This window comes from Ochotona princeps, chromosome 14 (assembly GCF_030435755.1).
Source record: "Ochotona princeps isolate mOchPri1 chromosome 14, mOchPri1.hap1, whole genome shotgun sequence".
Classification (NCBI taxonomy): domain Eukaryota; kingdom Metazoa; phylum Chordata; class Mammalia; order Lagomorpha; family Ochotonidae; genus Ochotona; species Ochotona princeps.
Window position 1 is genome coordinate 1580563 of NC_080845.1, and position 27226 is coordinate 1607788.

The 27226-nt window shown below is 62.5% G+C and overlaps 1 protein-coding gene across 3 annotated transcripts in view; it reads left to right on the top strand.

Annotated features, from left to right (window-relative positions):
• Positions 1–23883, top strand: part of RALGDS (ral guanine nucleotide dissociation stimulator) — a 31859-nt gene extending 7976 nt beyond the window's left edge. Inside the window, exons 1-18 of one of the 3 annotated variants that reach the window (XM_058672804.1) lie at positions 9683–9985; positions 15907–16017; positions 16671–16864; positions 17162–17257; positions 17792–17985; positions 18134–18462; positions 18939–19154; positions 19363–19466; positions 19727–19811; positions 20327–20395; positions 20678–20764; positions 20944–20976; positions 21132–21253; positions 21340–21435; positions 21570–21771; positions 21867–22109; positions 22398–22512; positions 23034–23883. In XM_058672804.1, the coding sequence (XP_058528787.1) occupies positions 9803–9985; positions 15907–16017; positions 16671–16864; positions 17162–17257; positions 17792–17985; positions 18134–18462; positions 18939–19154; positions 19363–19466; positions 19727–19811; positions 20327–20395; positions 20678–20764; positions 20944–20976; positions 21132–21253; positions 21340–21435; positions 21570–21771; positions 21867–22109; positions 22398–22512; positions 23034–23209 (2655 nt within the window). In that variant the 5' untranslated portion in view covers positions 9683–9802 and the 3' untranslated portion in view covers positions 23210–23883. Of the gene's footprint in view, positions 1–9682; positions 9986–15906; positions 16018–16670; positions 16865–17161; positions 17258–17791; positions 17986–18133; positions 18463–18938; positions 19155–19362; positions 19467–19726; positions 19812–20326; positions 20396–20677; positions 20765–20943; positions 20977–21131; positions 21254–21339; positions 21436–21569; positions 21772–21866; positions 22110–22397; positions 22513–23033 lie in introns of those variants that run through there. The other 2 variants (XM_058672805.1, XM_058672806.1) reach the window with 2 other exon arrangements.
• Positions 23884–27226: the final 3343 nt, after the last annotated feature.

The following is a 27226-nucleotide window of genomic DNA, read 5'->3' on the forward strand; positions in this document are numbered from 1 at the left end:
TTCCCGGTGCCTGGCAGGTGCATCCTGCGGTTCTGCCATTCTCAGGGCTCCTCTGGGGGCTGCCTGCAGCCTCCTTCCCTCTATAATCCAGCCTGCAGCCTTGCCCACCCCCCCCCCCGCTCCCCCAGCTGCCTGTGGGTGGGAGGGCACTGGGATTTGCACTGGAGACGGCCTACCCCAAGCTCATGTGGGCTCGTTGGGGAGTGGCGGGCCCAGGTTCAGTGCTGGCTGGGGTGGGGGGGTTAGTGGAAGTCAGGCCAGACTGCCTGCCCCAGGTCAGGGCTGTGAGCAGGGGGAGGGCTGGGTGTGTGACACTGGGTGGTAGGGGAGGGAGGGGTGGAGGCAGGGCCTGGGCTCTCCGGTCTGCTTCCGAGGCAGGATGCTGTGCCGAGTAAACATGTGGACAGGAGTCGCCAGCGCATGGGCTCTGAGTCATCCTGCCTAGCGACAGGGCCCCGTGTTTATAAACAATGTGCCTTGGCTGCCTGGGGCACACCCCCACCTGGGGATGGTGAAAGGGCCGCCTGCCCCCTGCTCACCCTCCAGGGCCGGGTAGCAGTGCTGCATGCCCACAGGCGTGTGCCCGGAGGTGTCACGTGGGGTGAGTGGCTGGCCAGGCATGTTCTCCCTGTGGCCGTGGTGGGCAGAGCAGGGGCACCCGGCTGTGAGCCTGGTGCTGCGAGCTTCTCACACACACACATTCCCGGGGCAGGGCTGGTGTGCATAGGCGGGTGCTGGCGGGACTCCCCCGCTTGTCCAGGAACCCAGCCCGTTCCAGGCAGTGACAGTGAGGCGTGAGGCGCCACATCATGTGGCCACTCAGGGCTGGCAGGGAACAAAGGCCCAGCTCTTCCCCGGGGCGGACAGGGACCACGTGGGCAGGAGGTGGGCCGGACACTCGTGGCTCCGCCTCCTTGGGGCTCCGGCTTTACTGAATCCAGCCTCCTCCCAGCTAACTCAGCTGGATTCGGAAGGAGTAGCCCAGGATTCGGCCGAGGCCGAGGCAGGAGGTGTTGAGGGTCGGGGAAGGGAAGATGCTGGAAGCTACTAGGCTCACAGGTCTAGCCACTTGCTTCCCTGTGGCCCCGTCCCCTTGTCTGCTCTAGGAGCCAAGCCCCAGCCAGCAGGCCACCCCAAATCTGGCTGGCCCCTTCTACAGCAGACAGCCAAAGTCACACTTTGCCAACAGGACTCGACCCCAGGCCCCCTGCCTTTCCCCACACCCCCGCCCCCATCTTCTCGAGAAAGTTGCTGGCAACACTGGAGACGGTTCAGGTACCCAGGACTGCCTCCCTCCTCGGATCGGATCAGTGCAGACGCTGCTGCCCGCTTTGCTGGGGCCTCGTTGGGTCCCCAGACCTTCTGTCCCCACCTGACTGAACGCCCAGACTGCAGGGAGCCCCAAAGCCTACAGGGGAGTGGCCGGAAACCTGAGTGGCCGCCTACCTTCTCAGCGGCTCCCCCTCACCCAGGCAGACCCTGGGCACCTTCCTAAACTTGTGTGAGGACGGCCCTCACCAGCAGTGGCTGGGCAGTCATGTGGTACCCGAGTGAGTGCAGCCACGGCCAGGCCCATACCACATCCTTGTCAAATCTGCCAGAACCCTTGTGTCCATCTTACAGGTCAGGAAGCCAAGGGTCCCAGGGTGCCTGGAGGTCAGGGTTTGGCTCCTCAAAGCCACAGAGTGCCAACATGTGCTAGATGCCAGAGGTGACAGCTGACCTTCCCCACCACACTGCTTGGGGGAACAGGGCCTGTGGAGCGGGCAGCGGGACGGGCTGGGAGTGGGGATGGTCTGGTTGATGTTGCCGTGGTAATGAGCATAAGGTGGGTAGGGACTTGGAGGCCGCGTGTGGGGGGTGGGGCGGGGCTGCTGTGAAAGACCCACCTTTCTCTGAGTCCCGCGCACACTACCCCCAGAGACCTCTCATCTCAGGGCTGTCTCCAAAATCCTTTCTTCCTTGAAAAACAAAATAAAAGAATTCTCGTGGGTAAGAGTTCAAGGTCACGGCTCTGGGAGGGGAAGAGACCACAGTGGATTTCAGTTTGAAGACCCCTGTGGGTGCCTCCGGCCCTGCCCTCCTCCCAGCATGACAGCGCAGGAAGGGGGTGCGTGGAGACAAGGAACCCACCCGCGGGGGGGAGGGAAACACCCCCGTGCACAGGAGCCCCATCTGCTGCTTCCAGGCCGAAATGTCCCCCCCACACCCCACAATGGCCCTGGAAGAGGATGTGACGCGCCCACAGAAGACCGACATGGTGGAAGGCCGCAGGGCACCAGCCTGCTCAAGGGACCTACATGCCCAGCCAGGGGCTGCACGTGCCTCTGGGCTGGACCTCGCCCTGGCATGGCCGGGCTCTGGGAGCCATGGGCCCTGTGACAACAGCTGGCCCTGGTGCCTCCTGTGAGGTCCCAAGCACTTCTCTGTGTTCTCCAGGCCTTGGTTTTGGTGACTATTTCATTTTATCAGACAAAGACAAATGGATTTTCCATTTGCTTGTTCACTTCCCAAATGGCCACAACATTCAGGACTAGCTAGGTGGAAACCAGAAGCCTGGAGCCCCGGTGGCCAGCAGAGGCCCAAGCCCTTGGGCCCCCCAGGCATGTGAGTGGGGCGTCCCAGGCAGCACCGTGAACCTGCCTCAGGCCTCAGGGCTTGTTTTGGTTTTGTTTTTTATATACTTAGTTTTACTGGAAAGACAGAAAGATCTTCATCCATCGTTTCACTGCCCAAATGACTGCAAATAGCCGGAGCTGAGCAGATCCAAAGCCAGGAACCAGGAACATCTTCAGTGTCTCCCTCATGGGTGCAGGGTCCCAAGGGCTTGGGCCGTCCTCCGCTGCTTTTCCAGGCCACAGGCAGGAAGCTGGATGGGAAGTGACGCAGCTGGGACACACACTGGTACCCGTGTGGGACGCCAGTGCTTGTAGGTGGGGGATGTGCCAATTGGGCCTTTGTGCTGGCCCCTCAGGCCTCAGTTTTTCCATGTGTCAAATGGGTGCTTTAGAGTAGTCGAGTCTGCACGGGGAAGGGTTTTTTGTTTTTTTATTAGAGAGATCCTCATCCATTGGTTCACACACTCCCCCAGATGACCGTAACAGCTGGGGCTGGGCCAGCCTGAAGCCCCCCAGATGACTGTAACAGCTGGGGCTGGGCCAGCCCGAAGCCCCAGGAGCTTCCTCCATGTCCCCCAAGCACCTGAGTCCTCCACTGCTTTCCCAAGTGCCTCAACAGGGAAGTGGATCCAGAAGTGAAGCAAGCCGGACTCGAACTGGCACCTGTGGGTGGCCTTACCCGCCACGCCACCATGCCAGCGTTGGGTACGGATCTCACCCATGAGTGACCTTTACCCCAGTGTCCAGCCTACCTGTGTCACTTTTGGCAGTGTCTTGACTGAAAGGAAGGTAGGGGTGCTGGCTTTTTCTCCTGCCCTCCTTGGTCAGAAACAGTTGGTGATGCCGGCTTGAACCCCTGCCTGACCGCCAGGGGTAATGGAGGAGCCGTGAGGTCGGCCCGGCTGGGATGCTTCCAGAATGAGTCATTGAGTCCCCCTGGCAGGTCCCCCACCACTGCCAACCGAGGCCCTTGGGTCCCAGTCCTTGCGTCTGCTTGCCTGTGACCGGGGAGTCCCGGGGGACAGCTGGGCCCACCCAGGAGGGACAGTTCCAGCCAGAATCCCAGACAGCTGGGGACGGCACCCAGCCTTGCAGTTGGTCTGTGGCCTCACACGAGCGGGAATTCCTGGCCCTGCCCGTCACAGCAGTAGGTATGACAGCCATGCAGGTGACAGCAGACCTAGGCACTTGGCTGCTCGGCTCCCCCGGGGCCGGCGGTGACTGGCACACCAGCTGAGGGCCTCCCCGGGGAGCCCCGTCTCCCCACCATGGCTCGAGAGGCAGTCCAGGCCTGCCCCAGGTCTGCTGCGCCCAAGGCCAGGAAGGGCTCCTTGTTCCTAGCTGCCTGTGTCTCTGTGGTCACAGCCCGGCGGCATGTGCTGGCCCGCCAGGCAGGCCCCCGGAGCCAGCCTCCCTCACCAGGTCCTCTGCTGGCACTAGCCACCCAGGTGAGTTTCCAGGGCAACCGGGAGAGGCTGGGTATGTCCCCCAGCAAGCTGGGACTGGGCTTGGCAGGTGGCTTCTTTGGCCTTCAGAACTGGTTGAGGGAGTTTGGCTGGAAACTGCTTAGGGAAGCTCCCACCTCCAGTTGCGGCCATGAGAGAGGAGGCCTGGGCAGCAGTGCCGGGGACTCCTGTGTGTGTCCGCTCTGACTGGCCTCCCGCTTTGGCCCATCGCCGGTGAGTCAGGGTGGGGTGCGAGGGGGGGCGCTGTGGCCTGTCTCTGTTTGCCTGGCCTCTCTTGGATGGCCAAGGCCTCATTTCTCATCTGCTCTCCCGAGTCAGCTGTGTCCATCCTTGTCCTCATTTACTGACAGGGACACTGTGGCTCGGGCTAATGACCCCAAGAAAGACAAAGCCGAGACTTGAACCTGAAGGTGTTGAAAGGGTTGACCACTTGGGCTGGGCCGGTCATCGCAGGCCTAACATTGCTGGCTGTTGGTAGGGAGTTGTTTTTTTAGTTTTTGTTTTTAAGTGAAACTTTAAATTTTAGTTTTTCTCATAGTTTCATTTTGCTGGATAGAGTGATAGAGGGACAGAGTGACCGTCGGCTGGTCCACTACCCAGATGCCCATAGCGGCAGGCATGCCACACAGCAGTTTAACTGCTCGGCTGCCACGCCGGGCCCTTCCCCCTGCTGCCTTGCCCTGGCTGAGCGTGTAGGAGGACCATGGCTGGCAGGGGGCTGCAGGCACTGGGTGGCTGCAAGTGTGTTGTTACCTGAGCAGGGGCCTCCAAGTGTAGGGATCAGCCAGGCCACCACCCTCGGAATCGGCGGTCCCCAGCGTGTCCAGGACGCCCTGTAAGAGCAGCGGCCCCATTTGTCTCCCTGGGGACAGTGCTGATCATGCGGACCAAACGCTTCTCCAGCTCAGAGGCAAGAGGGGAGTGACGATGGGCCTTGAGCGCTGGTTTCCGTAGCAACACAACACAGCCCTGTGCCCACTCCTGGCTGACCCGGAGCCCTAAGGCCTTGGTGCACCTTGCTGTGCTGCTCTGGGACTCGGACGGCCCTTCAGGGCAGAGGTCTGGGGGCAGAATGAGGTCACTTCCCTCCACTCCCTGTGGTCTCTGGCTGGCCGGTCCTGACCTGCTCCAGCCGGGACCAGCTGGGGAAGGGGGCGGAGTTCCAGCAAAGCAGGAGGCGGAGCTGGGCTCAGGAGCTCCCAAGGCTAGCCCGGTGCCTCACTGCCTGCTAAGGTGTGTGTGGTCATCCGCCCACACGGGGCCACCCCAGGTCTCAGGCAGGCCAGGAATGGTGAAGCATCCCTGTCGGGAAGTGACCCAGGGGCGTGGACAGGCCACACCCTCGAGCAGTCCTCCCCAAGACCCTAAATATAGAACACAACAGAGTAACCACCTGCCCAGAGAGGTGAAACGTTTGGTGCCATAGCCTGACCGGCTGCTGTTCCAGGTTTGCAGGTTGGGGAGGGCCGGTTACTCAGTGGTCACCTCATGCCTGTCCCCACCGGGGATCCCGCATACCTGGGGTCACAGAGACCGGCCTGAGTCCTGACACCCTGGAAGAAGGGACGCCCGGCCAGCAGCAACCTAGCCCCAGAGAGCATGGACAGTTCTGTGGGTGCCTCCTCGGATGTGGAACAGAGACCTACAGGTGAACACTGGGGTCACACTGGGCAATTGATCTGCTTAAGGACAGTCGGGGTGCCAGGATGGAGGCAGAGAGCAAAGGGACTGTGAAAATTGGGCCTAAGGATGCCTTTCCCCTAAGTGAGAGTTGGCAACTTCCGGGGGGGTCTGTGATTAACCAAGCCACACACAAGGGGACACTGCTGCTGAGTCAGCTGCCGCCTGCCCCCCACCCCCCGCCGTCACAGGCCAGGATGCAAGCCCGGACCCTTCAGGTGGTCCACGGTTCCAGGAGTGGACACGTGGATTTTCATATTAAGTCACCTGACCTTTTACTGTCAGCTCAAAAGTCGAAAAACATCTCATCAGCCAAAGAAAACACATGCGTGGGCCTGGCCGGGCCTGGGCCTCGGCTGCACTTGGGAGCCACAGCCTGTCCTGCCGGCGATGCCCCCCAGAAGGAGGAAGGGGAGGCCTGTGTTCCCAGGGCTGGCCGGGAACTGGGCGGGGAGGAGATACCCTGTGAAACCCCTGCTTCCGGAATGCTCTGTGCCCCCGCGTTCTTCCCAGCAGACTTGGCCAGCACCAGGCTTCTGGTCAGCCTTGATCTTCAGAGTCTCCAAGGTCAGGCACAGGCTGGCAAAGGCTGGCACCAGCCTGAGTGTCCCTGGTTGTGGGGATGCCCAAAGAGAGGGCAGACCCGGACCCTGATTTGGAAGTTAGGGGTCCTCTCTTTGATGGCCGCTGGAGGGCTTGTATCAAAAGCTACACCCCTTCTGTTCTTGGCACTTCTCACAGACACACATGGCGTTGAAGACCCCCACCTGCACAGCCACCACCGGCATTGGCGAGGCCTCTCTCCATTTTTTTTTTCATAGTGACTTTTATCTTTTACTATTGGTTACCTAGTTGAAAAGGATGCTTGCCCACGTAGGCCTGTGATAAGGGTTGAGGTGTGGAGGAAGTTGAGTGACATAAATCTTTGGTGTTTTAATTTTTTTTAAGATTTATTTCTTTTTGTTGCAAACTCAGACATACAGAGAGGAGAGACAGAGAGGTACATCTTTTGTCCGCTGATTTACTCCCCAAGTGACCGCAATGGCCAGAGCTGAGCCAATCCAAAGCCAGGGGCCAGGAGCTTCTTCCGGGTCTCCCACGCAGGTGCAGGGTCCCAAGGCTTTGGCCGTCCTTGATGGCTTTCCCAGGTCACAAGCAGGGAGCTGGAAGGGAAGTGAGGCTGCCGGGATTAGAACCGGCACCCACATGGGATCCCGGCACGTGCAAGGCAAGGACTTTAGCCACTAGGTTATTGTGCCACTGGGCTCCAGGTTTTGTTTAATTGTGGGGGGAACAGCGAGAACCATTCCTTGCTGTCAAATTACAGATGGTTATTTGATGTCGCCTTGGAGCCCCCGCTGTGGGGAGCAGTGTTCCATGGGTGTTGCTCGAGTGCTGGTCTTGATTATCCTGAGGTATTTTTGGCTTTGTTGCTTCAGGGGTGAGAAAATCTAAGATCTTTTGGCGGACCAGGCCTGCCTCCATTGCACCCACAAACCCAGACCCTTGCAGCCAAGCCTGGCCGGGAGGGTTGTTTGACCTGTTCTGTCCATCTTTTGCTGAGGAATTTGAGGTCCACTGTTGGCTCAGACGAGCTGGCTGTTGTGTGTGTGTGTGTGTGTGTGTGTGTGTGTTCTCTCTCGCACGCGATCAGCAATTGAGGTGGCCGGTTCTGATACTCCAAGATCAGACCACATGTCTTGTGATTTTCCCTGAGGCCAGGGCTTGTCTTTTTAAAGATTTATTTGTTTTTATTGAAAGGCATATATATATATAGAGGAGGAAAGAGAGAGGAAGGTCTTCCATCTGCTGGTTTACTCCCCAAGCGGCCACAACGGCCAGAGCTGAGCCAATCCGAAGCCAGGAGCCAGGAGCTGCTTCCAGGTCTCCCACGTAGGTGCAGGGTCCCAAGGCTTTGGGACATCCTTGGCTGCTTTCCCAGGCCACAAGCAGGGAGCTGGAAGGGAAGTGGGGCAGCCGGGATATGCCAACGCCCACCTGGGATCCTGGCACATTCAAGGCGAGGTCTTTAGCCACTAGGCTACTGTGCTGGGCCCCAAGGCCAGGGTTTGGGTCCAGGAGTCTAGCTGGGGAGTCCCCCGAGAAACCTCAGCCAGGGTGACCTCAGACTTGACTCTTGTGTGTGGCAGCTAGTACAGGGTCAGGTTCAGTTGGTCACCTTCACCAGCCAACGCACTTATCAGTGGATGCAGCTACCCAATCAGTTCTGTGCCAGCCCCACATCTCACATGTACCGGTGGGTGCTGCGGCCTGAGCCCAGCCCACCACAGGCCTGGCTCTCACACCTACCAGCAGTGCCACAGGGTCACTTTCCATTGCAAGTGAAAGTGGACTTGTTGGCCAAACTGGACTGTGTGTCCTGTTTAAATCGCCACGGTCTGGGATGTGGGACGCACACACACATGCACGCATCGCAGGCCCCGTCCTCTGGGAAGTCCTGAGAGCCCTGCTTCGGATTTGGGGTTGCTTCGGTGTGACCTCAGTCGCCCCATTCCCCTCTCCTTTGGGTTGGCCTTGCCCTGGGTCAGGGTGGACCCACAGCCTGGGAGAGGGAGGGCGTGGCCTAGTGGCAGCCTCAGCTGCTGCAGGCTAAAACACCACCCCCCTGGAGGTCAGGAGCTTCCCCTGAGCCCAGGTAAGGTGAGGACCAGAGGAAAGGGGGAATCCGTGGAGCTGGGCGTTGCTGGGACCTAGAAGTGTGTGTGTGTGTGTGGTGGGACAGGTGCACAGGGTAGGTGCAGTGAACTGCCAAAACCATGAGTAAGACCGCCAGGAGACGGAAGTTCCCAGGGTGGGGAAGGGGTGCTGCCAACAGCCAGAGGGGCTGGCGAAGAAATGAGGGGACTCTCAGCCCGGCCCCCCAGGCCAGGCCTGCCCCACTCAGCTCTTCCAGCCCCACCCCCTACTTTGTGCCTGACCTCCAGGCCCACCTCTTGGAGGAAAAGGAGAGAAAGGAGACGCAGCCAGGCAGGTGCCCCCGGAGTAGGTCTGGAGCACCCTCAGCAGCCCTCCAGGGAGCCCCACCCCAGATGAATCGCCCCATTGGTTTTTCTGTAAGCAAACAGTTCTAGCTGATATTATAATGTGGAGGATTCCAAGAGGGGAGATGCTAAAGCAATGAAGCACCACCCAGAAGTAAGATGCAAAGTGGACCCTACGGGTGGGGGAGGGAGGCACGGGCCAGTGCATCCTGGACGAGAAGGTGCATGGGACGGGGGGTGGGGGCGGGGGGGGGCAGGTTTCAGACGCAGAAAGTGAGGCCAAGCAGGACAGGCTCGACTTGGGGAGGTGGGCGACACTGGCTGCGTTGTTGCCGGCCATGGCCGGGCAGTGGGCTGTTCTCCCCACCTTCGGCTCCTGCTGGTTCCCTCCAGGGGCCCTGGCTGGGCCTTCAGCAGCCGCCCTTCCATCCAGAAGCCGCGGGTGGTCGAGCTCCCAGCAGGGCTGCTCCAGCGACACTTGCGCCTTCCCTCCGGCAGGCCGCAGCCCTAGAGATAACCCTCCACCTGCCTGACTGCTCTCCATTGCCTTCCAGCCTGGAGGACACAGGGCTCCAAGGGGCGGGGTGCAAAGGCCTTCCCACCCCCTACCCCGACGCGCGGGACTTCGGGCACACGCGTGCATAGTCACGCAGGGTCACCTTCCTCCGTGCCGTTGCGCGCCCCTGTGCGCAGCGCCTCCCTCTCCATCAGTATGTGACTCCTCCAAGCCGACAAGCCTGGTGAGAACTCGGCCTCGTCCTGCGAGGTTAGGCCACCGTGCAAGGCCACAGGGCTCCGGGAGGCGCTCGCGGGGAGGTGGAGCCGAGGCCACGGGCGCGCAGGCCCCGAGAGCGGGGGCGGGCACGCAGGCGCACGCACCGCCCACGCCGCGCGGCCCGGCTCCTCCCCCGGGCTGACCTCGGCGGGGGCCGGGCGGCGGGCGCAGAGGGCCTGCAGCGAGCCGCCCCCGCCAGCGCCGCGCGCCGGGCCGGCCCCCGCGCGCCCGCGCCGCCCGGCCGGCCGCCGCGAGCCGTCCATGGTGCAGCGCATGTGGGCCGAGGCGGCCGGGCCTGCGGGCGGCGCCGAGCCGCTGTTTCCGGGCTCCCGGCGGAGCCGCAGCGTGTGGGACGCCGTGCGCTTGGAGGTTGGCGGCCCCGACAGCTGCCCCGTGGTCCTGCATAGCTTCACGCAGCTCGATCCGGACCTGCCGCGCCTCGAGGTGGGTGAGCGCGCCGGGGGAGGGGGCGGCCTGAGCGCCCGCGCCGCCTTGGTGCGGGGTTTGGCGGCGGGGCTGGAGGGCCTCCCTCCCTCGGCAGGACTCGGTCCTGTGGCCCCCGGGAGGCAGGACAGGCGAGGGGCCGCCAGGCAGCACGCCCCATCCCGCTGGAGAGGGTCCCAGGCTGGTTCGGGCGCCCCTTGGGGCCGCCCCGTGCGTGCTGTCGCCTAGCCAAAGTGTCAGACCTGGTCCCGGAGCGCAGGTAGAACCTTCCCCGCTGTGCTGATGTCCCTGTGTGTGTCAGACCTGCGACTCCTCCCCACCCAGCCGCAAGGGCAGGGCACCTGTCGCAGGCCCCCCCGGCGTGCCCCAAGGGCTGTAAGGGCTTCAGGACACGGTGATGAAGGTGGCAGAGCTGGGACCCCCACCTTCCCAGGGAGACTCTGAGCTGGGGGCCTCCCAAGCCCTTGGGTGTGACTCAGTTGGGCTTAATTAGAACATTCTCGGGGCTGGCGAAGATCCGGGGTGCGGGGGAGCGTGTGGCTGTCACAGGTGGAAGTGGGGCCGACTCCTTGACGGCTGGGACTCTGGCTGCGCCTGGGATGCCCCGGCAGGGCCCTCTAGCCTGACGGCCTGCCCTCCTGGGTGTGAGGGCTGGATGGGCTGTCCCTGGGGTAAGGGGCGTGGAATGTCCAGGGCACATCACGCCCGGTCAGAGCCTGGATCATGCCAGTCAGGGTCCCTGTGACATCGCCCCCCCCCCCCAGCGTGGCCATGAGCGACCATTGTCAACTCCGGAAGGGATGGGGGGTGGTTGGTGTCCACCTCGAGTCTTAGTGTCCCACAGGGCCTGGATGCAAAGTGTGTTTTTCCATCTGGCTTGATCGGGGGAATCTCCAACCTGCAATACCATTTCCTCCCAGGCCTGGCAGGCGGCTGGACCAAGCTGTTTCTCCGACCCACCCCCACCCCCACCCCACCAGCGGCCTTCCTCACTGGCAGCTGGAGCAGGACCCCCTGGGAGCGTGGGGGTGGGCGGCCTGACACTAGCCCCGAGTTCATCTGGCGCTCATTATGTCTGGCAGCGCCCAGGGCTTTGTGTGCTGCTTGCAGGCAGCGGGAGGCTGGGCAGCTCCTCGGCCAGCCGCGGCCAAGGCGAGCTCTGTCGCTGCCCGGTGTGTGTCCTCCGTCCCTCGCCCGTGGGATCCAGCCCCGGTGCCTGCTGCTTGGAAATCAAAGGGGAAGCTTCTGGCTGGAGCAGGAAAGCCAGAGTCCTGGCGGGAGAGGAGGCCTCTCCCGGAAACCACACACAATGACCATTGAGCACGGGGCCGGAGGGGGGTGGGAGAGTCCCTGTCCCTCCTGGGGCGGCCTGCCAGAGCCGCAGCCCCTGGTGCTGTCCTTTCTGGAAGCTACCAGGCAGTGTTTGCCTTCCCTCCCCCATCCCGTTTTCCTGCAAGCCTCCGCCCAGTCCTTCCCTTTTTCTGCTGCCGGAGGTCCTCACACATCTGGCCTCAGCCAAGCCACCCCCCCTTCCCGGTCCCACCCAGCCCCCTGCTTGCTGGTGGTCTCTGTGGTCCACCCAGGACTCTGCGCCCGGCCAGGGGAGCTTTCAGAGTCCGCAGGCCCCAGCCACCTCGTTCCGTCTGCAGAATGGGGCGCCAACTCAGCCTTCTAGGAGACAAAGAGCCAGGGTGGTGAAGCCCCTGGCCCGCGCACACACAGCCAGGACTTGGAGGGGGCTGCAGGGGGCCTGCAGGGGCTCCTGCTGCGGGCAAGGGGCAGTAGAAGTCAGAAGGGGCATGGGTGCCAGCTGAGCCAAGGCAGGGGAGGGGCGAGTCGGGGCTGCTTGTAGCTCAGAGGGCAAAGGGCTGTGGGTCGCTGAACGAATGTCCAGGAGGAAGCGAGGCCCACCTCCTCCACAGAACCCCCAAACTGAACACAGTCGCTGCCCCCCGATGCCAGCGTGCAGCTGGGGCAGGGAAAGGGGGAGGGATGCCAAGTCGGACCGTTCTGCCCACATTGTGTCGGGTGGGGGTCAGGATTATTAATAAGCCATTTGACCCGTGGAACAATGCGGCCACTCGGGGTTTATTAGCTTGCAGTCACAAGCCGGTCAGCAGCAGAGGTGGGCCCTGACCCCAAGCGGCCGGGGCAGCTGGGGGCGGCCGGCGGGAACAGAGAGTGACCCCCTCTGGCCTGCTGCCTCACTCCCACCTGTCTGATCTCACCGTGTGCAGGCCTCAGGTCTAACCCTAGGGCACATGAGTGCCAGGGGCACCAGCTGTCCACAGGCCCCAGGGGTCTGCGCCTGAGCACCCGTGCATGTGGGTGGGTGTGTGTGTGTACCGTCTTCTAAGGGGCCTCCCTGGTTGCCTACAAAGGGGCAGCCCCCAGGACAGGAGGAGGGGGTACCCTGGCCAGTCTTGGATCTTCCTAACTTTTCAAAGGGAGTGAGAGGAGGGCACAGATGGGCCCAGGAGGTGTGAGACTGCTAGCCGGCAGGACTGAGGGTGCAGGGACGTGGAGGAAGGGGGTCCAGTCTGCGTATCCCTGCTTGTGCCCGGAACATGTTCGGGGGGCTGCTGGCTGTTCCATCTCCCCCACCACCATGCTTCGGGCAGCTCCTCAGCAGTCAGCCGTGCCCTGGTCACCTTGTCCCCACGTGCAGCCATCCACCTCGTAGGCCCGGACGCACCATGTTCCTGGCCGCGCTGGGCCAGTGGAATGCCACTCCCCTGCCTGGCCCAGGAGAGCACAGAGCCTGCAAGGGCCCTCAAGCAGGCCCCGGTCTACGCAGATGCAGGGTACGTGCCTGCAAGGGGCATTGCCGTGCCCCCCGGGGATCTTCTGGTGGGTTTGCAGCCCCCCAGCTGGCATACCCCTAGGAGAGCTCTGGCCCGCGCTGGCCACTCGGCCCCTCTGCACCCACGTCTTGCTTTGTGAGCCTTCATTCCCTTATTCTGAAAGGGGCCTGGTACGGGCTGCCCCTTTAGGACCCCACAGGAGGCATAGCAGGAGCCCCTGGTGTTAGAACCAGGCAGGCAATGGCCTGACCCGTTTCTGGGGGAGTGACAGGCCCAGGCTGTATGGTGCTTCTGAGGGGCTTGTCCCCCACCACCCAGGACACGGCTGCGGGCGTCCTTCCTGGAGATGCAGGTGTCACAGCTCTGGGCCTGCCCAGTCCCCAGGGTCCTGCTGTGTGGCCTCAGGAAGTCCTTCCTGTCTGGGCCCTTCCCCAGATCTGTGCAGTGGGGAGCGGAGTCCACTCCGAAGCTGCAGTCTGTGCAGTGGGGAGTGGAGTCCACTTTGAGGCTGCAGTGTTGGTGGGAGAGGCAGCTGCCAGGCCTCGCTTTGTCCCTTCCCCCGGCTGTTGCGTCCTGCCTCCCTTCAGGGCTCCTCTCCTTCCCTGGGGTGGTCCACCTGACTGCCAGTCATGAGTGGACAGGGACACGAGCAGCAAGGGGAAGACCATGAGACCTGACAGGCTCCAGTTGCTGGAGTCTTGGAGCTTCCTGGTTGCCATGGAAACCTGCTCCTGGGGTCGGGCAGTCCTAGGGGTGGGAAGCTGCCCCTGGTGCAGCAACCCAGTTTAACCAGGCTCATCGGCACCATCCCCCACAAGCTGTGTGTCCTCTGTCACCCTCCACGTCACCTGCATGGAGAGTGACCGCTACCCCTGTACACATGGAGGCCTCTAGCAAAGACAGGGCCCCAGGTAGCCTGCAGTGAGTCGGTGGCCCAGGGTGTAGCCAGGTCCCGGGATGATCTCGGGCACATGGAAGCTTCCCCTGACCAGGCTGCTCTGTTTGCAGGCCAGCGTGGGGCAGACACAGAGGAGCCCATGGCTGCCCAGGCCTTGTCCCTCTGCTGTTGCCCCCACGGCTGGGAACAATGGGGATCCACGGGTCACGCACCTCAGAAATGGGGAGCTGGGCCAGAGGGGCGTTGAGGACCGGAGCGTGCTCCCAGGGACGAGCCTGCAGCCCCCTCCCTCCGTCAGCCAGGCTGATCAGGTGACACGCCAGGCCAGAGCCACCACCCAGGCCTCTTCCGCTCTGCGTGCCGGGACACCAGGTGGCAGCCCAAGGGACGGCAGGGCCCGTGCCACCCCACCTCCTCCCTGCATTGGCCTGCGTGTGCTCAGAGGCCCAGCTGCCCACTGAGCCCCTGGCCGGGCCCGGCCTGCGTCTTGCCCGCAGGAGCTCTGGCCCGAGGACAGCAGCATTCCTTTCCCCAGCAGGCCCAGCCGCCTGGACGCCCGCCCTGGGTAAAGGCGTGCTCCACAGGCCACCCCCACCCCACGGCCACCTCAGCCAGGCCCAGCATGGCTCCCACTGGTAGCAGAGGGTGGTCCAGGTGGCCTGCGGGGTGGCAGGGCAGAGCCCATGGTTCTGTGCCCTTCCCTTCTGCGTCCCTGGAATGGGGTGGGAGCGGGGAGGGGTCTCAGCTACCGACAGAGCCCTGATCTGCCGCTCATACCCACTGGAGCCCTGGCTATAGGACAGGACTCCAGTACACCCAGGCATGCATGTGTACCTGGCACCCTCACCTGTACCCCAGGCTGGCACAGAGCACCCCATCGGGGCGGGGGAAGCTAAAGGATCACATGACGGCCCGGCCAGGGTCAGCCAGCTGCTAGCTGGCCTACCAGCCAGCCATCACGCCCAGCTCCCCGAGCCGCCATGTAGGCACAGAGCAAGCCCCTCCACCCTGCCCAGGCGCTGTGGGGGCAGTGTGCTGGGCCCTCACTCAGAGGGTCGAAGCTCAGGGTCTTAAGCCTGGTGGGTCGTGACCGCCTCCCACTCTCCAAGACTTGGCTAAGCCAGATGTGGCTAAACCCAGGGAGGGGAGAGGAGCCCCCTTTCCCCCAGCTGAGCTAAGGCCCCTGGGGAGGAGGGGAGCCTGGGAGGGACTGCAGGCATGTGCTCCTGGGCTCTCCGGGTGTGTGGTGGCCTAGAGTTCCCAGTTCCTGGGGTTCCTAGTTCTGCTGATTTCTGAGAAATGCGCCAGGCAGAGGAACCCCCCCATTTCCCCAGCAGCAGCAGCCCAGCGCTGTCAGCAGCCTTCCCGCTGGTACAGAGCCACAGTGGGAGGGTGAGCTTGGGTCAGAGGAAATGTGCTTCCGGATGCCCGCCCACCCCGTGAGAGGGGGCAGCAGGAGCCCTGATGGCCAGAGGACAGCCCAGCGAACACTGGGCCCCTGCCCAGGCCTTAGATGCAGGTTTGCAGCCAGCGCCAGGCTGAGGGTGCGCTGGCCACCTGCGCCGGCCCCAAGCCCTGGCTGCACCCTGTCTCAGGCCAGCTGGTCACCATTGCCGGTGCTGCACTCTGGGAGGTCCATATTGTCAGACCCCGCCCCTCACAAGCGCCCCCTTCCCTGGGCAGCGGGAGGTGTGGTCTCTCCCCCGAAGACAGAGGGGTTTTTCCTGTTGCCAGAGGCAGGAGGCAGCTGTGTGGGGTCCCATGGTTTGGGGGTTCACATCGCCCACTGCCACCCCATGCCATGCTGAGTGTGTCAGCAGCTGGGCACTCCTCTGTGGCCCCACGGAGCACGGGCATGAATGAGCAGAAGCGGAAGGAAGTGGCCTTGCATGTGACTGCCGGGGACACCCCACACCTGGCCCGGGCGCATGGTGCGAGCTGCAGGGCTCCGCCTGTCCGGGGGGGCTGCCTCCACTGCGGACCAGCAGGAGGGAGAGGGTGACCTCGGCCGTGGGCCCTGGGGAGCCGCTCCCCGACGCAGGTGGCTGGGTGGGGTCCTTACCCGTGGCGGCCCGACCTCTGTCTTGTCCGTCTCTGAATAGGATCAGTGTGGCGCATCACCGTGGGGGTGGGGGCAGCGGCCTCCGGCCTCGTGACGCCTTCCCTGTGCCACCCCAGGAGCTGGCGGTCATGGGGCCTGCCGGGCGCTGTCTCCACAGAGCTCCACACAGGAGATTGGCGAGGAACTGATCAACGGGCTCATCTACTCCATCTCGCTGCGCAAGGTCCAGCTGCACCAGGGAGCCAGCAAGGGCCAGCGCTGGCTCGGGGTGAGTGCCGGCCCCCTCCCGGCCTGGAAGCCCGAGGGGCCTCACGCTTCGCCCCACGTGTCCCCAGGTGCCCCGTCAGTCCTTCCCTCCCCAGCCTCTCACTTCGTCTTGCAGTGGTCAGCTCACACTGCTTAGGGACCTGCAGTGTCAGGAACTGGGGTGTGACCAGGCCACGGAGGACCGTGAGGCCTGTGGCTGCTGCCAGGCCACAACGTGGTTTCTGTCAGTGGGAGTTTAGCAGAGCTACAGGAAGTCCCATGTGCCCATCACCCCCACCACAGCAGAAGCTTTTATTTTCCCATCTGTAGAATGGGAACATTGCCCAAGGCCCACTTAGACACCGTCCTTCATCTGGCAGCCATTCATTGGCCACTGCTGTACTGACGGGCTGACCCACAGGCACAGGTGTTTTTCTGCATTCCCATGCCTCAACTTCCCCCTTGGAAAGCTGAGAACCGGGCCCAGCGCAGAGAGGTGTGGTGAGCTGCAGCTCTGCCTGCAGCGCTGGCATGCCGTATCAGAGCCCCAGTTCGAGTCCCAGTCTGGCTCCCTAGCGACGTGTCTGGGAGCCACCAAGGGCCTGGGGTGTGGGTCTCTGCCACAGCCTCCCCCAGGCCTGCCACTGAGCGCGCCTCCTCCCCTGTCCCGCCCAGTGTGAGAACGAGTCGGCCCTGAACCTGTACGAGACCTGCAAGGTGCGCACGGTGAAGGCAGGCACGCTGGAAAAGCTGGTGGAGCACCTAGTGCCCGCCTTCCAGGGCAGCGACCTCTCCTACGTCACCGTCTTCCTGTGCACCTACAGGGCCTTCACCACCACCCAGCAGGTCCTGGACCTGCTGTTCAAGAGGTGGGTCTGCCCCTGCCAGTGCCCAAGGGCTCTGAGCATCCCCTTCCCACCTGGTGACCACATGGGCCAAGTGGGAGGAGCCATAGAAAGCCCAGTGGGCTGCCCTGCAGAGGCAGCCCCTCCCTGTCCTGAGTGTGGCCACACGGATGCCCCAAGAGGGACTGGCCCACAGAGCAGACAACTGGGAGTGGGTGTGGGACCCCTGTCTAGTCCTTAGCAAAAGGCAGGGAGCACCCCCACCCGCCTGGGGCTCCCCTCTAGCGGGCAGTGCCCAGTAACACCAGGCGTCATGAGCAGGTACGGTAGATGTGACGCCCTCACGGCCTCCTCTAGATATGGATGTGTCCTCCCGTACTCCAGCGAGGACGGCGGCCCCCAGGACCAACTCAGGAAGTAAGTGGCCTGGGGGAAGTGGGGGATGTGGGGGGCAGGTCGGAATCAGCCCAGCACCCACACTTCCTGCAGTTCCCATTAGGGCGTGATAGGAGGCAGGGCCAGGGGATGGGAGTGGGGATCCCAGCCCCCGGAAGCTGCCTCTGGCAGGGAGGCCTGCCCTATCCCACCTCAGGCAGTGGGGAGCAGCCAGCTCTCAGACCCTGATCAACATGGGCTTAGCTGGCACTTGGTGGCGGGGAGAGGGAGTCTGGCCCAGGGTCAGGGTATATGCCATCTTCCCACAGGACAGCAATGCACGCCACACGTTGGGGGAGGACAAATATGTCCCATTGGGAAAGGGGCAGCCAGCAAGAGTGGGACTCGCCTGGAGAAGAGGAAGGGTCCCCTCCCACAGAAGTCCTGGGCAGCCCCTCTTGGTGACCTGGCTGCCGCTGTGTGCACAGCCAAGGGGGCTTGGGCTGGGGTGGGGACCATGTGGCCAGAAAGGCTGGCCTTCTCACATCCACTGATCATCTGCCTACCTGCCCCCAGTGCTATCTCCTCCATCCTGGGCACCTGGCTGGACCAGTATTCGGAGGACTTCTGCCAGCCCCCGGACTTCCCCTGCCTCAAGCAGCTGGTGGCCTACGTGCAGCTCAACATGCCCGGCTCGGACTTGGAACGCCGCGCCCACCTGCTCCTGGCCCAGCTGGAGGACCCAGAGCACGGTGACTCTGAGCCCGAGGGTGCGGAAGGCTGGGCCGGGCGCCTGGGACCAAGCGGGGTGGGGGTGGTGCTGGTTCCCTGGTGTGCGCTGACTGGGGATTCTCTGGGTGGCAGGGGGTGGGGGCACTCCGAGAGATGCTGGCATCATTGGCCCTTCTCCCCCCACAGCTCTGTCCCCAGCTCCAGCGCCCGTCCTCAGACCCCCGCCAGAGCCAGCTCCGGTGCCCACACCCAGTCCCGAGCCAGCACCAGCTCCGGAGCTGGATACAGACCCCGCCCCAGTTCTGGAACTGGAGCCGGCACCCGAGCTGGCCGCCGAGCTGGAGGAAGCCCTCGCTCAGTCCCTGGAGCTGGATGCAGCCTCAGTGCCGGCAGTGTCCCCGGAACCTCCCTGGCCCCCACCTGTGGCCGCCGAGGACGGGCTGGGCGAGGAAAGGCCTCACCTCCTGGTCTTTCCGCCCGAGCTGGTGGCCGAGCAGTTCACGCTGATGGACGCGGTGAGTGGCTCCGCTCCCTGGGGCCTGCCTCCCGGCACCTGCAGCCCAGGCCAGCCGCTCCCAGCTCTGTGTCAGGAGCCACAGTCTGTCCGTTACTTCTTAAGTTAAGGCTGCTTGAGCCTGAGGCCTCGAGTCCCCTGAGGACAGAGTGTGGGACCACCCCACACACAGCTACTGTGGAGATCACACAGGGTCTGCCCAGCACACATTAGGTGCCTAGTGGGTACATGTGTGCAGGGCAGACTCCGGGCCGAGCCTGCACTTGTGTGTCTGGACAGGGGCTGGTCCCACTGCTTGGGCAGGTATAAACGTTTGGACTCAGCCACAACCCGTGGTCCCCATGAGCTGGGCAGGGACCCCACTGCCACCCCCGAAAGGGTCCAGCCTCACCCTCCTGTGCCTTCTGGGCTGCAACTCCAAGTGCAGGACCCCAGGCGGACGCAAGGGTGGCTGCTGAGCTGTGACCTGGCCCACAGGAGCTGTTCAAGAAGGTGGTGCCATACCACTGCCTGGGCTCCATCTGGTCGCAACGGGATAAGAAGGGCAAGGAGCACCTGGCGCCCACCATCCGCGCCACCGTCGCCCAGTTCAACAGCGTGGCCAACTGCGTCATCACCACGTGCCTCGGGGACCGGAGCATGAAGGCGCTGGACAGGGCCCGGGTGGTGGAGCACTGGATCGAGGTGGCCCGGGTACGCCTCAGCAGGGGCCGCCCAGGAAGTAGCTTGTGCAGTCCTAGCGCCCACCCAGGGCCCGGGGCCCGGGGCCCGTTGGCCTTGCCCCAGCTGCTCGCTTCCTCCCACCATGCTGTGCTCAGGCCATGCTCTGCCCCGCCTCTGGGCCACAGCTGGGACGGGGACAGTCTTCCCTCCTCATCAGCTCCCCTCCCCTGTCCCCCAGGAGTGTCGGCTCCTCAAAAACTTCTCGTCTCTCTACGCCATCCTCTCTGCTCTGCAGAGCAACTCCATCCACCGGCTCAAGAAGACCTGGGAGGAGGTGTCTCGGTAGGTGCCCTCGCTGTCAGAGCCCTGGGCAGGCAGGGCACACCCCAGGGCTCCTTGGACCTGTGCAGTCCCAAGCGTGCGGGCAGTGCTGGCTCAGGCTCGCCTCCCTTGTCCTCCAGGCGTGGGGCTGGGCCACTCCAGGGGACCCCCAGGTTCCCATCGTCTCAAGGGAGTCCCCAGGAGCCCCTCTAGAGTCCTTGTTCCCCCACACCACCTTCCCTCTCCCAGCTCTCACTTGCCCCCTTCCGCCCCTGCTGTAGGGAGAGCTTCCGGGTCTTCCAGAAACTGTCAGAGATCTTCTCAGATGACAATAACTACTCCCTAAGCCGAGAGCTGCTCATCAAGGTGAGGGGTGGAGGCGAGCTCGGAGGGCATGTTGGGGCAGCAGGAGGCCCTAGGGAACTGGGTGGGTGTTGTGGGGGCAGTCTGGCTGTGCCAGGAAGGACCCGGGAGCCAGCAGGGGTGGCAGGTGTCCGGCCTCCTAGCCATTGTCTCCCACCGGGACTTAGCATCCTGGAGACTGTGAGCACCCCCGTCCCCGTGGAGCACTGAGCAAGCCACTGTCCCTCTCAAGGCTCCCACACCCTCCTCTGGAAGTTGGAGGGGTAACAGCCATGGGGTGCTAACCTCACGAGGGGGCCCAGAGAGGAGAGAAACATGGGGCTTCTTAAGCAGGGTCCCTGCCGGGCAGGACTGGGTCAGCAACAGGGGCAGGGGTGTGACACCCCATCCCAGGCTGCCCTGAACCAGGTATGGGAACAGTAAGGCGGCGGGGTTCCACCCCAGGGGGCGCTGAGCAGCGCAGAAAGGCTGGGGGTGTAGGAGGGAGGTCCCACTCACCCCGTCCTCCACCCTGGCAGGAGGGCACCTCCAAGTTTGCCACTCTGGAGATGAACCCTAAGAGAGCCCAGCGGCGGCACAAGGAGATGGTGAGTGAGGGTGGGGCGGCCAGGCAGGAGCCCCTGTGTGTCCCCAGAGGGCCATGCCCGGGGCTGGATACCTGGTCACCCGGGACACCAGCTGTGACCCCTGGAGCCGGCCTGGCAAAGCCTCGGGGTGAGCAGAAGCCTACCCCTGCCCCATCCTGGGCACTTGTGAATGCCAGCCGGAGAGGTGACCAGAGAGACTGCAGTGTCAGCCGTGGGGCCGGGGCAGGGGAGGCCTGGGCAGGGGACAGGACCCTGCTCACCACCCCCAACCCTGTGCCGCAGGGTGTCATCCAGGGCACCGTCCCCTATCTGGGCACGTTCCTCACTGACTTGGTGATGCTGGACACGGCCATGAAGGACTACCTGTATGTGAGTGAGCCAGGGCTGGGTGAGGCTGGGGCAGGGCAGGACTCGTGGGCGTCGCTGCACTATAGCCTCCTGCTTAGTGCGGGCATCTACACACTGCCCCCTGGTGGGCGTGGGTGGTAGTATGGCGTGGGGCAGGGCAGCAGGGGGCCACTCCAGAGGACACTTGGTTTGCCTTCCAGGGGAGGCTCATCAACTTCGAGAAGAGGAGAAAGGTGAGCCCCACAGCCTCCTCACTTGCTTCCCCAACCACCCCCCTTAGATTCACGGAGACCCTGGGAAGCAGGAAGGGAGGGCAACAGGGAGGAAAGGACGATCCCCCAAGACAAGGACCTCACACACACCACCCCCGTCCCTCCTCCGGCCGCAGGAGTTTGAAGTGATTGCTCAGATCAAGCTGCTGCAGTCGGCCTGCAACAACTACAGCCTGGCACCCGAGGAGCACTTCCGGGCCTGGTTCCGCTCCACGGCGCGGCTCAGTGAGGCCGAGAGGTAAGGCTGGCCGGCCGGGGCAGCTGGGGCCATAGGAGGAGGGGAAGCCACCCCCGCAGCCTCACGGCCACCCCGTTCCCTGGCAGCTACAACCTGTCGTGCGAGCTGGAGCCGCCGTCCGAGTCCGCCAGCAACACCCTCAAGTCCAAGAAGAGCACGGCCATCGTGAAGCGCTGGAGCGAGTGAGCACTGGGCCCGGGGGGTGGGGAGCTGGGGCCTGCCCGCCCCTGGGTCCGGCTCCGGGAGACAGGACACAAGCCGTCAGAGGGCGAGCGCCCGCCGAAAGGCCCCTCCCATGAGCCGCCCCTCTGTGCAGCCGCCAGGCCCCCAGCACGGAGCTCAGTGCCAGTGGCGGCTGTCATTCCAAGTCATGCGACCAGCTCCGGTGCGGCCCCTACCTCAGCGGCGGGGACCTTGCCGACGCGCTCAGCGTACACTCGGCGGGCTCGTCCAGCTCCGACGTGGAGGAGATTAACCTGAGCTTCGTCCCCGAGTCCCCGGACGCCCAGGACAAGAAGGTGACGGCAGTCCCCCCCCCCCCGCGGCTGGCCGCACGCGTGTGCCGACTGGGCGCCCCGCACTGACCGCTCACCATGCCGGCCCTGCCCCACAGTTCTGGGAGTCCGCCTCGCAGTCCTCCCCGGAGACCTCAGGCATCAGCTCCGCCTCCAGCAGCACCTCCTCGTCCTCGGCCTCCACCACGCCCGTGGCCGCCGCACGTACCCACAAGCGCTCCGTGTCGGGCGCCTGCAGCTACGGCTCCTCGCTGCCACTCTACAACCAGCAGGTGGGCGACTGCTGTATCATCCGCGTCAGCCTGGACGTGGACAACGGCAACATGTACAAGAGCATCCTGGTGAGCGCGGGGCCTGTCCCCGCATGGGCGCGTGGGCCGGAGCAGGCCAGGGAGGTGGGGCACAGAGCGCTGTGTGTCCCCCAAGGCATCTTGGTCCTGTCGCCCCCCAGGAGCTAGGGCAAGCCGAGTGGCAGACAGCTGGGCAGGGCAGCGTGAGAGGAGGGGGCAGGCTCCTGTAGGCGAACAGGTGGACACAGGGTGTTGGGCCATCCTGCGACAGCAGAGGAAGGGGCCGGGACTCTGTGTCCACTCACCTGGCCCTGACGGCCTGGTCCCCGCCCCGGCCAGGTGACGAGCCAAGACAAGGCCCCGACTGTCATCCGCAAGGCCATGGACAAGCACAGCTTAGAAGAGCATGAGCCGGAGGACTACGAGCTGGTGCAGGTCATCTCGGACGGCCGCAGTACGTCCTCTGGAGGCGGGCGGGGGCGGGGCCTGGTGGGCGTCCTTCCCGCCCGCCCTCCCCGGGGTGTGGTCAGGGAGCAGGAAGTGGGGAACACAGGACTGCTCCCCAGGGTGCGGGGTCCTGGTGGCTGAAGCACACGGGACGAGCTTCAAGAAGTCCCAGGAGAAGCAGCTCTGTGGGATGCCCACAGAGCCCGGGTCCAGCCTGCCCAGGCAGCCCAGGGGCAGGGAAGGGGGCAGCCCAGAGCAGGGCAAGGGCGGGAGCCAGGATCTGGATTGGCACAGCTGAGTCACCACAGGTGCCCAGGGCAGCAGCGGCAGCTGTGTGGGCAGCAGGGGGCAGCCCCGGGCATAGAACTGTTGGTTGGGTTCTAACCAGATCTTGGTACAGCCTGTCTTCGGGGGGGCCTAGGTGGCCCCTGGAGCCAAGTTGGAAGTCTCAGCCTGTTCACCTCCGGTTCCCCAGGAGAGAGTGCAGGGAGCTGTTCTAACGACCACCCTCCCGCCCCCTGCCCCCAGAGCTGAAGATCCCTGAGAACGCCAATGTGTTCTACGCCATGAACTCTACGGCCAACTACGACTTCATCCTGAGGAAGCGGACCTTCACCAAGGGGGCCAAGGTCAAACACGGGACCAGCTCCACACTCCCTCGCATGAAGCAGAAAGGACTCAAGATTGCCAAAGGCATCTTCTAAGGACGTCCGCCCCGGGGCCTGGCGGCCGAGCTCGGACAGACCAGAGTGGCCCAGGCCCAGCAGGTGCCTTCTGCCACCCGGCGGCCCACCTGGATCCTCTCCCGTGGCCGGGATTGATGCCTGCTGCCAGGCAGGCTGACCTGGCCCCTGCCGAGGACTACTCGCTGCCTTAGGTGCCTTCTGCTCTCGGGAACCAGAGGACCCCTCCGAGGCACTGCCCGCCGTGCCCTCCACCCCGACACCTTCCCAGGTGCAGGGGCACTGCCCGCTTGCACCCGCGGGCACTGGCCTGCCCCCTCATCCCACCACTCCGGCCTTCCTCAGGCTGCACCAAAGATGCCACCGTCATGGCCAAGTGAGAGAGACGAGGGTCATGTACCCAGCCCCCTCCTGGCAGAGGAGAGAGAGAGAGACACCCCCCACCCATGGACCACTCTCGTGGACAGTCCCACTGGTGCAAATCTCATGTCACTGCAGGTGCCACTCTCACCGCTGTGTCCTGGGCCGGGTGAGATCTCCCACGCACGACTGGGCTTTGCAGGGGAGGCGGATGAAGTATTTGTATAAAAAGAAAAAAAAAAGTTTACCAATGGGGCGGGGGGGAACAATATTTATTTGATGTAAATAGTAAATGCTAGACTTGAATATTATATTAAAATCCTGTTTCTACTCTAGCCGGTGGCTGTGGTTTTATTGTTTGATATGCTGTGTGGGGCGTGGGGGGCCCCGGTGCCAGCTCAGAAGGCAGCACAGCGGTGTGTTAGTGGCCGCCAGCCTGCCGGGAACGCCGTGCGTGAAGACAAGCGCCATGGGAGCTCAGGCCGGGCCCGCAGAGCGGTGCTGAGAGCGGCGTGTCGGCTGCGAGGGTGCGTTGCTCCTGGTCCTGCAGGGTTGTGCGGGTTCCGTGATGCTGCTGCTTCATCTCCAAGAGAACCTCTGAGAAGGTTCCTGAAAATCCCCAAGAGCAGGGAAGAGCTCAGCAGAACGTGCACTGAACGGGGAAGTGAGCCAGAGGGTGGAAGGCTCTCCCTAAAGTCTAACTCTGACTTTTAAATAAACTAATAAACCTTAAAAGTTTAAAAAAAAAAAACTTTTTTAGAGGAATTTAGGGAAATGGGCTTAACATCCAGAAAAAAAGTTAGCTGAACACTAGAAATAAGGCCTGCTTTCCCAGCACTCACTGTAAATATAAATGTGTTAAAATCACCAATTACTTACAGAAGTATGAAAAATTTTGAAACATTGCAAGAAAAACAGTACATCTTTTTAAGATTTATTTTATTTTTATTGGAAAGTCAGATATACAGAGAGGAGGAGAGACAGAGAGGAAGATCTTCCGTCCGATGATTCACTCCCCAAGTGGCTGCAACAGATGGAGCTGAGCCAATCAGGAGCCAGGAGCTTCTTCCGGGTCTCCTGCACGTGGGTGCAGGGTCCCAAGGCTCTGGGCCGTCCTCGACTGCTTTCCCAGGCCACAAGCAGGGAGCTGGATGGGAAGTGGGGCTGCCAGGATTTGAACCAGTGCCCATACTGACACATGCAAGGCCAGGACCCTAGCTGCTAGGTGACCGTGCCAGGCCCAAGATAGTATATCTTAATGACTGTATTATCGGAGTAGATTTTAGGTCAAAAAGAAAACAAGATAAATGGGGCACTATGTATTGATGAAAGGGTTCAGTTGGCCAAGAAGATACACAACTATAAACATGTACACGCCTGATAACACTTGTAAAGTATGCGAAATAGGAGCTGTTAGGAAATAGCTACCCTGGCAGGCAGCGCACCACGCCCTTCTCAGAGGCACGTGGGGCGTTCACGCCACGCCCACTGCAGCACAAGTTTTGGGCCGTTTGAAAAGTTGGAAATCACAGAGAGGTGGTGACAGCCACAGCGGGACGTGGACATTCAAGGTGACGTGGCCAGACAGTACGTCCAGAACAGAGAGCGCGGTGAGGGATGCTGACGAGACCGCGAGGCAATGAAAACAGAAACAACATCCCCAAACCAGGGCGTGCGCCACTCGGAAGGAAGGCTCGGACTGCAGGATTCCTGCAACCGGGTTCAACAGCCCCACCTGCATACCTCGAACCTAGAAAAACCCAGCGTGTGAAACTGGGCACCAGCCAAAGGCAGACAAATGGAGACCCACGCCGTGTTCGAGGGACTGTGAGAACATGTCCCCTGCCGAGCACAGGCCGCAGGATCGCAGGCCACGTGGCCAGGGGGTCGACAGAAGCACAGCTGGGCTTTCCCAAGGCGTGCTAGGAGGCAGCTGTCAGCTGAGGGCAGCAGGTGATCTTCGAGGACTTAGGAGTTAGGATGGCTGCCAGGACAAGATGGCGGCCAGCATGTCCGGCTGAATTCCTGCAGTGAGGAACCAAAGGCCGAACTCCAGGCAACGCTAACAAAAGGGATCAACCAAAAAATAAAGAGAACCCACAAGACCAAGAGTCCTTTCTTTGACAAACTTCTAGCTGCATTGGCGGGAAAAGACTCCAATGACTAACATTTCAGATGAAAGTGGGCAACTTGGTAACAACTTTACAGAAACAGAACTGTAAGAGAATGCTAAAATACTGGGCCCGGCACAGTAGCCTAGTGGCTAAATCCTCGCCTTGCATGCCCGGGATCCCATATGGGTGCCAGTTCATGTGCCGGCTGCTTCACTTCCCATCCAGCTCCCTGCTTGTGGCCTGGGAAAGCAGTTGAGGATGGCCCAATGGCTTTGGGATCCTGCACCAGTGTGGGAGACCTGGAGGAGGCTCCTGGCTCCTGGTTTCAGACCGGCACAGCACCGTCCGTTGCACTCACTTGAGAAGTGAATCATTGGACGGAAGATCTTCCTCTCTGTCTCTCCTCCTCTCTGTATATCTGACTTTGTAATAAAAAATAAATTAAAAATCTTTTTTTTTTTTAAAGAAAAAGAATACTACATACCACCTTGCGTGCTAACAACAACCAGGATTACTTGGCCATAGAAGGGACTGGGGGCTGATGGCACCTGCTAGGAGCTGTGCGCACCGTCAACATTGGGTTTGTTTACAACAAATGTCTGCAACAGGCCAATGTCTAGAGACTGACAGCCAGGGAGAGGACTCCAGAGGCTGCGGGGGAGAACGGGAGGGGAGGTGCTCTCCTGGAGATGCGGTTTCTCTGCGGAGTAACCAACGGGGGCTGATGGAGAGAGATGGCTGTGCATGGCATGGACGGCTCTCATCTAGCCCTGCACGTCAGTGAAACAGCAAATTAGGAGAGCAGTGTGCTAAGCCGCCGCTTGAGTGCCGGTTCAAGTCCCGGCAGCTTCCCTCTTACCCAGCCCCCCAAGGCTCCTGGGAAAGCAGCAGCAGATGGCCTAAATGCTTAGGCCCGTTGTCAGCCATGTGGGAGACCCTAACAGAGTTCCAGGTTCCTGGCCGCTGCCTGGCCCAGCCCTGGCCAAGCAGCCATGTGACAGGAAAGAGAGCCAGCAAATGGGAGATGCTCTCCCTGTCGCTTTCACTCTGCCCTTCAAATAAATAAATCAATCCTAAAGACAAGAGCAGTTAAAGCAACAGGCCTCAGGACTGCTTCTCACATCTGTTAGGGGACTGAGCCAAGCCAGTGACAGGCCAGACATGCAAGGCAGCCAGGAGGAGGCCAGCCAGGGACAGTGGACAGTCCCCACAGTGGACAGTGGGGACTCCTGCTCAGTCCCCCGGAGCCCGGGGCTGGCCCTCCCCTTAGCTGCCTCCTGCCTGTAGAGTTCCGCGTCCTCTGGCTTCGTGTCTGGGAGGAGCTTGCTGGTGCAGTGGTTAAGGCTAAGGGAACCCTCATCCTGTGAACCAGGGTCCCCCACAAGCCCCAGATCCCCAACCCTAAATCCTCACCTGGCCATTGAGCATGCCACGCCCCTCCCCTACACACACACACACACACACACACACACACACACACACTTGGATCCTGTGCCCCTCTCTACAAGGACAACGGTTCTGAGGATGGAGGGAGAGGGAGGGCCAGACCCTGGATCCTCCCTCC